The 8,920-nt window shown below is 36.3% G+C and overlaps 1 protein-coding gene across 1 annotated transcript; it reads left to right on the forward strand.

Annotated features, from left to right (window-relative positions):
• Positions 1–867: 867 nt before the first annotated feature.
• On the forward strand, positions 868–4,047 carry LOC114644152 (C-C motif chemokine 20-like). Its single transcript, XM_028792386.2, has 4 exons — positions 868–1,063; positions 1,371–1,479; positions 1,712–1,789; positions 3,386–4,047. The coding sequence occupies exons 1-4, from the start codon at positions 988–990 to the stop codon at positions 3,408–3,410; spliced, it is 288 nt and encodes a 95-aa protein (XP_028648219.1). The 5' UTR covers positions 868–987; the 3' UTR covers positions 3,411–4,047.
• Positions 4,048–8,920: the final 4,873 nt, after the last annotated feature.

Consider the following 8,920-nt stretch of genomic DNA (forward strand, 5'->3'; position numbering starts at 1 on the left):
TGGCCATCTCAAAGCAAAATATAAAATGGTAATGCAGTGATGCCTCAAACATGACAACAATTAGACTCAGCATGTTCCCAAAGTTTAAAATTACAGCATTATTCTCCAGACCTGACGTGATTACCTATTCCCATCTTGAAATGCAATCATGTTTTATTTGAGTAGCATAGAAAAGGTTATACCAAATGGATTACTGTTCGCAGATATTATGTTGCTTGGTTTAACTGGCTAGTGTCTAAACATTTTGATCCTGTCTTACAACACTGATATGGCCTGTCTACAACACCACGCTTCTTCTTTCTTCAACATGCATAGAAATTTCTCTTTGTTTCATATTAACATAAACCCTCCATACTCCTTTATGTCTACTTTCTCCATCCTATGTTGTTTTGTTTCACACTCTTATTCAAGATTAATATTTGATCAACACTTCTGTATCTGGGTTAAGCAAATAAATGAATGACGTCTTCACTTACTGACTCATGTGTATCATGGCTGACTTTTACATTTTGCAACTCAGCTGTGCTTCATATGATGGGTAATTACTTGAAATACATCTCATTTAGAACAACCTTTCAAAACTTCCTTAACTGACTGTTAACTGAGGTTGTCAGATTCTTTAGTAGTCTGATTAAACATTTCAAATTGAATAGATAAGTTTGTCCAATTCTTTATAATGTAAGATAACTGTGTTTTAGGACTCAGCTTTTATCAAAAAAGAAACATTCGGTATTAAAGCTAAAACAAAAAGCAGCCTAATATTATTAAGTGACTCATTAGTTCTGTTCACCTTGTTCTTATCATTCAGGTATGTCAGAGGGAAAATATAAAGAGGAAGTGCTTCAGGAAAATTTCTTTGTCCTGTTTCCAAAATGTTCATTACAAGCTGTCATGACTGGGAAAAGCCCATTGAGGTGCTATAAAAGCAGGTGTGCTGAAATGACATTTTGAAGAAGTCACAACTGACAGAGAGAAGGCACATAGAAGATGGCTAAAGCTGCAGTCCTCATAGCCTCATTTTTGTTTGTGGCTTTGACTATGTTTTGTGAAGAAACCACAGCAGGTAAGTGACTGCAAGCAACAATTTTTCTAAAGATTAAATTGTACTTTGCTGATTGTTTTTAAAGAGAATTTCATCGACATTCATCTCAGAGTCTCTTCTTACTTCAGTCTTCTGTAAACCCTCTCATTTGGCCAGCATAACAGAAGTATTTGCCTTTCAAATCTGTTAATGCTAAATAGCTGAATAACAGAAATAAGGCAGGACCACTTAATGAATTGAAAGTTGTTTTTGTGCCTGTACTTGTTGTGTTTGCTTTGACTGAGAATGTGAGGCATAGTTTAATTGTTATTCTCTCTTTTTATAAAAGATTATGAAGGCTGCTGTGTCTCCTATTCCAAATACCAGCTGCCTTTCATACGAATTAAGGGCTACTCCATTCAGACGCCCCAGGATTATTGTGATATTCCTGCAGTTGTGTAAGTCTTGGTTTCCTTGAATCAGGCAAATTAATTTTATTGTTGATACAAAAAGCTCTATGGTATAACAAAAAATACATGTACTGTTAGTTAAAATGTGTTTTTAATAATATAATATAACCTATAATAAAATGTGTGTGTAAATGGTTAAAAGGTATTGTAGCATACAATATTTAATGTCATATGTGATATAATCCTTTCTGACTAAACTTGAATTGTTTATTTTGTTCAGGTTCCACACAATTAAGGGCAAACACATTTGTGCCAACCCCAAAGACACATGGGTGGAGATTCGAATTCAGCAACTCATGTAATTACTTTTTATTTGTGTATTTACCTAAAAATGGTCTATCATTTATAACTTTATACAGGCTAAAACACCAGCATAGTTTATGTATGACATGGCTATAAAATAACTCCTTTGTCTGCTTTTCATTTCTTAGACCATTGTATTATACAGCAAAACATTAAACATTTCTGACAAATAACAGTAAATATAATTGAATTATTATGATTTTTTGGCAAATAACTTCCTATAGAACAGTGGTTCCCAAGCTCAGCCCTTGGGACCCCCTGTGGCTGCAGGTTTTTGATCCAACCAGATTCACAATAAGTGATAACAATAGATCTCATTTAGATAGCTGATCTTTTTTTTTCACTTCTCTTGTTCTGCATTCTGAATAACACAACAGTATGATTTTTACATTATAAGACATTTAGAAATATTTCTCTTTTTTGCTATAGCTTTAAATGCTTAACTCATTTTTGTAGTTTTCCTATTATTTTTCGCTTATTCTTTGTAGTCTACTACATACCCTTCTTTGTAGTCTAACAGTGACAAAAACAAGTAAAGCAGACACCTGAGAAGAACACTAAATGATGAAAGGCTGCAACTGCTTCAGTCAGCACCACTAACTAATCAATAATAGAGAGACAGAAAGTACATTATTCACATAAAACTTCTTAATTTTTATAAAAATGTATTAACACACTTACTTTTGTAATTTCTTTGTTGACCCCAAAACAAAGAAACTGGGAAATAACAGCTCACTTAATTAGGCTAGGAGTCCAATTAAAAACAGAAGTTGGTTGGAACAAAAATCTGAAGCCCCAGGGGGTCCCCATGACCAAGTTTGGGAACCACAGCTATAGAACAAAAGGCATATTCAGGCATTTGTATCCTGAAATTATTTAAAATCAGTAATGAATACCTGCATACATGATGTTTGTACTTACTTGACATTTAAACTTCTTTTACCATAATAGTTTTTGTCATAGAATATTTTTCCACTTTTAAGCCTCCTACGTTACAAGTCCCAAAGCTTCATGAAATTTAGTCATTTCTGCGACATAAAACACATTGTTTATGTCATGATTCACATCTAAAAATATTTTTTAATACTTTTGCAAACGTCAGAATGTTATAGCTAACTAAAACAGTGAGCATTAATCATTTGTCTCAAAATATAGTTTACCTTGTAAATGTTGGATTACATTTCCTTTAATAGTAACACTAACTTGAAATGACAGATGATAGTTTAGTCACCTAATGAGAGTGTCACTCGTCCACTGAATAACTGCTTTGTTTGACTCTAGTAGCATTGTACAGTAGTAGCTGCTCTAGATTTAATGTACTAATACAATATCTTGAAGTTCTCATTATTCCTATTCCAGAGCAAAATGTATTGTACGGCAATAAAATACTGTATGGTTACACGAGAAGTATGATGTATAAAGGAGCTATGAACCATCTATCATATTCTTAATTGCTTATCCAGTTTGTGGTTCCATAATTCCAGTGCACTTGATTATTTAATGGTAAATCATAAGATGCATGTTAAACTCAAATCTAGACTTTTGTTTGCGTACACTGATATTGATACTTTATTTTGTTTGTTTTTTTTAGGAACAAAGTAAAGAAGATGACTTAGAAGCAAATATCACACTATGTCTCAATAGACTTGAGATGAAACTAAGAGTGCAGCTTTTATCATAAACAGTATTTTAAAATAAGCATTCTGCATTTTAAGCAGAACAAAAACGTTATTTCATTATTGAAATCAAAATGTATTGTTTCTTTAAAAACATGTAAAAGGCCTATTGACAATGAATGAACTGCCACTGAATGTGAAAGCACATAAGTATATTTTAAAAATAAAAAACTGGGTTACAGGTGCCAGAGTGTTACTCACAAAGGAAGGTGCTTTGTTCTACTGTGCAGAATCTGCATCTATGAAACATTTTATACAAATGTGTGTACCGTATTTAGTAATCTTGAAACTCCACCTCAAAACAACACCTGAAAATCAGACTGCAAAGCTTAATTTAGCTGTTAAGTTTGAGGTCAATAAGCTCAAAATGAATTGGGGGGCTCTGTGATGGGCTGGCATCCTGTCTTGTGTTGCTTGGGTAATCTCCACTGCCCTGTGACCCTTTACTAGACAAAGAGGATGAAACTTTATGTCTTCTTTTAAGAGTTTTTTAAGAGTTTCACAGCCCATGTTTCTGGCTTGATTGATGTTAATGTTGACTTAACTTGAAAAGAAATAAAGTTATTTTTATTCTTTATTTATTGCATTGACTGTTTTTTCCAAATTGATTTTGTGGAAAATGATTTACAACCTGACAACTCAAAAAAAAGAAATTGGAAAGTAGGTCATTGACAATCTTCCCGTATTACGTCGGTCATTCAAACCTTACTTTATATAAAACTTTCACACCACTATGACCTGGAGCTTTTAAAAACAAAAACAAATCTGTTACAAAGCACGAGATATTAATAATAGTATAGCAATGTTTACTTAATATAGGATATAAAGTACATTCCACAAACAAAACAAGAACACCCAGATAAAAAAGATCTATAAAAATTGATTTTTAGTCACCTTTTTAAGCTTGTGACATTAGAACCTTTAAATACTGTTCATGGCACTTAGTGTAGATGCCTACTTTTATTTATATTTATGGAAATCAAAGGGTGGTGCAGTGGTAGCGCTGCTGCCTCGCAGTTAGGAGACCTGGGTTCGCTTCCTGTGTCCGCCCTGCGTGGAGTTTACATGTTCTCCCCGTGTCTGCGTGGGTTTCCTCCGGGTACTCCAGTTTCCTCCCACAGTCCAAAGACATGCAGGTTAGGTGCATTGGTGATTCTAAATTGTCATTAGTGTGTGCTTGGTGTGTGTGTGTGCGCACCCTGCGGTGGGCTGGCGTCCTGCCCGGGGTTTGTTTCCTGTCTTGCGCCCTGTGTTGGCTGGGATTGGTTCCAGCAGACCCCTGTGACCCTGTAGTTATGATATAGCGATTTGGATAATGGATGGGATAGAAATCAAAAATTACAAAGCACATTCCCTTTACTTAATTGACAGAAGCTTGTAAACATATATTGAATTATTTAGAGTAGTTAATTTGTTTATACATATTGCATTTTCTTTAATATTTATGTAATAAATGCATTCTACTGTATACTGAATTTGTCTCAGCACACTTGATGAGGCTTCTTGCACTTAATGACTCAGCTAACTTTACTGGGTCCCAAAGGGTTCACCTGCTGTCAGGCTTTGTTTTATATTGCACCTTTCACAAAGCACTTCATACCTTGCATATTGATTGTAGAATGTATGGAAACCACTGAAGTAAAGAGAACCTAAATACCAGCTCCATATGCACTCAGGTCAGAAAAGGACAGAATTATGCAACAGATATCATGGAGTAACATAAAAAGGGCAACAGCACAATATTATCATCTTCTGCCCTTATTTAATAATAAGACTCATTTTGTTTAAAAGAGTGGGCACTGTAATATTCCAGTAACTTCATATGTCTGAAGCAAATAATCATTTCTCAAATGTATGCTGAGTTTAATTTTATGAAAAATGTAAGCTTTATGTTGAACCTTCTGTAACTTCATTTTTTCCTAATGTCTAGCCAGGATCACTTTCACCTTTCTGCCCAGTATTGTCTGGATAGGCCCCAGTCACCCCATGACCATGAATTAAGCTGGTTGGAGACTATTATGTTTTGTTAGTTAATATTTAACACAACCCACACTCCTCACCATAATATTGCAACAAGTGAAAATGCCAAAGAAAACATAACCAGTTAAAAACCAAGAACTGATGGAAACACTTGATAGAGAGTTCTAGGTTTTGATTATCTCAGTATAATATCACCTGAAGACATCTTTGTGGTTTGAAAACCTCATGGTGAGGCATAAGTTATATAAACTTTTGCATGTTTGCACAATAAAGGGTCCGCTTGAACAAATAGGTCAGAATTCCACCAGTCAGCAGAAAATGGTTTAATAATCTCTCCTAGATTTTTTTTTGTATATTTCACAAAGTAATTTTATTTTTATTTGTCAATGTTGACACACATTTTGAGAACTTTTTAAAGCATTTGTAGAGCAATTGTAATTGCAGCTTTAAATGAAGTTACCCTGAACTGAAAAGAAGGGTCATTTTTAAATTTAAAGCAGACTCTCTGCTTTGAAAATCTTCAATTTTTGTTTAGATGACTTAATTTAATGCAATGCAGTAAAATTCTCCTTTTGGTTTCTTGCTCCATTAAGTGCCCTTTTTGTTCTTTAAAGAGACATTGAAGTAAACAGGGATGTCCGGGTTGGTGGCCTAGCATTTATTCTGTGGAGTTGTCATACCTTGCCCTAGCAGACAAGTATCTAATTTGTACCAAATACTTATTCAGTTCTCTCAAAATGTTGACAGCACCTTTGTTATCCCCAAGTTCCCAGTTTTGATGACTGTTTCCAAGTACCTTGTGAGTAAATTAGTGTTTCCAGTTTCTCATCTTTATTGTCCTTTCCCATTCTTTTAATTTCTGCTTGTGTCCTCAACTATACAATTCACTATTTAGCTAAAAGGATTCTGCTGAGTCAACTTTGTGTGTACATTTTTGAGAATCCTGACAATTTAGCCATCTGTGCTCAACATCAAAGAAGTTCACCTCCCTCAGGCTGTCAGAGTAGGACATTCCCTTCAGGATGTGATTGATTGCTATTTTCTTCACAGCCTCAAGTGCCCTTTTATCTTTTTGAACATTGGTGTCCAGAATTACATACCACACTGAAAACAAAGAATTACTAATGTGTTGTGGTGTTGTAGCATGATGTTTCTTTTATTTTTATTACTTGGAGTCTGATGATACTCCACCACTACAAGCAGCTAAATCATTTTTGGAATTTGCTTTTCTTTAATGACTTAGCATCCCATCTACAGTTTATAATTGATACTATTGTTATCAGTAGGTATTTGTCTATACCATCTTGGCATATCATATCTTAGTAATATCTACAGATTGTATGGCATAAACAATTTGGTTCCTTTTGTCTGTTCCAGTTATTCTAGAAGCCATTAAATGAACATAGAGTCTAAGTGTTGTAAGAGACGTCCATGAGATGATAGGACAGGGGAAGGAAGCTTTTGTAGGACACTGCCTCCCCAAAACACTAGATGACAGTCCCCCAGAGTATAGTGAAGCTCCGGATTCCCAACATGGGAATCCTGGGACTTGGAGTTCATTATCTCAGCCATGTTGGGTGCCGTGGGTGCCGCCACGGGGTGCTGTGGAAGGACTGGAGGAGTCTTGCTTCCCTTATAGCCCGGAAGTACTAGGAAGTCATGAGGACAGGAGCCCAGAAGTACTTCCAGGCTGATTAAAGAACTTTAATTCTCTGTCTGACCCAGAAGTGCTGACAAGTCACGTGGACGGAAGAACACAAGCACTTCTGTGTCAAGGACTATTTAAAGGACTGCTGAAGACCCAGCAGGCGAGCCAGAGTCGGGAGGAGTAGGACAGTGCTTGTTGGGAGATGTGGAGGAGAGATTTGTGTTTATTATCAGTATTATTATTGGTGAATTGCCTGTTTATTGTGGTGGAGGTGTTTGAGGGCACTATTGCAGTTATGCTTTTAACATGTGTCCAGAGCGTCTGTCTGTTGTGTATAAAAGGCCAACAGTGACCCCTAACATATTACAGTGTAAACAGGGACATTGGGGGTTGCTCAAGGACTTTGCAAGGGTAATTGACGGTTTAAAGGCTGCTCCCTTGGGACAAACACTTAACCAGCAAAGAAAAAAAGTACGAGGAAGGGTGGTAAAGGAAAAATTGTGGTTGTGCTTTGAGAACTGTGAGTATTAGGCAGGCACTAGTTAGACAGGCACATGAACCTGCATTATGGAGGCAGCTAAGATGTGATTAGCTTTGTATATCTTGATAGCTTCCTTTTTATGCATCACCTGGTTAATAAGTCATTATATCTGTAATAGTTTGGGTGTTCTGGTGGTTGTGGTTCCAGTTTTTGAAATATAATTAGCAGTGTACTGTTCATGTTTATATAATATTCATGCAATATAGTTATCTGTTTGTTTGGTTGATTTGTGATATTGTTCCCCTCTCTTTGATATTGAACATGCCTATGATTTGCTAAGGCATTTTGATAACGGTATAGGTTTTGTAAGTGTCGCAGGCCATGGACGGACATCCCAAAGCATGATTACTTGCTTGGACGGAATGCTACGATAAAATAAACTGGAAGGTCAGGCTCTCTGACCAGATGGGAACAAGAATCCTTACACAACTTGGAGACCAAAATGTTGGAAGGACCAGGAGAGACAACAGCATCTGGGTACTGTGTCCACCAAAACGCTAGAGGGCTGTGTCCCTGGGATTTGGGTCCCTTTCGGATACCTACAGAGCATCATGAGAGTCGGAGTTGTGGAATATAGCTCTGTTGGGTTACATGGGTACCACCAAAGGGTGTTTCATGGGGATATGGAACCTAATATGTGGGACTTTCATCTGACCCAGAAGTGCTGCTGACAAACCATGTCCTAGCCCCATAAGTACTCCCGGGTAAAAGATATAAGGAGCCACTTCACATTCACCAGACAGACAGTCAGAGCTGGGAGGTGGTGGATAAGTCTTAATGGGAGAAATTGAAGAAAGAGGTTTGTTTTCTGTTCTGTTTATACTTTGGTTGTTTTAACCTGTGTGCCACAATAACATTTATTAATAAACAGGGACTATATTTGAACCTGTGACTGGTTTGGTTGTGATTGTGTCTGGGGTTTGGGGCTCAGCGGCTCCCCCAACTGGTTATAGTTTTTAGGGTCACTATAATTATGTGTATATAGTGCAGAGAAATTCTTACTTTCATGTACTACTGGACATGCAACACATCACCTGTGATGACAGATGTGGCCAGAGCTGCATGTTCTTTACTTGACTACAGTGCTCATGGCACTTTTGAGAAAGTGAATGCAAAGTTTCTAACATTAGATACAGTTAGTTATAAGTCAAGAGAAAAAAATAAGCGATAAAAATAAGGGAAGATCAAATCTAACTGAATTGTGTAATAAAAGCCAGAGCAGAAAACTAAAGATCTTTTCACTTTCTTTTAAAAGATTAATATACAACAAATAAAGAAGAA

This window comes from Erpetoichthys calabaricus, chromosome 2 (assembly GCF_900747795.2).
Source record: "Erpetoichthys calabaricus chromosome 2, fErpCal1.3, whole genome shotgun sequence".
Taxonomy (NCBI): Eukaryota; Metazoa; Chordata; class Cladistia; order Polypteriformes; family Polypteridae; genus Erpetoichthys; species Erpetoichthys calabaricus.

Bases quoted from the DNA above. Each gene is read 5' to 3' on its own strand.
- LOC114644152 (XM_028792386.2), top strand. From the start codon at position 988: ATGGCTAAAGCTGCAGTCCTCATAGCCTCATTTTTGTTTGTGGCTTTG. The intron at 1,064-1,370 runs GTAAGTGACTGC...TTTTTATAAAAG, and splicing joins TTGTGAAGAAACCACAGCAG to ATTATGAAGGCTGCTGTGTC. The intron at 1,480-1,711 runs GTAAGTCTTGGT...TATTTTGTTCAG, and splicing joins TGTGATATTCCTGCAGTTGT to GTTCCACACAATTAAGGGCA.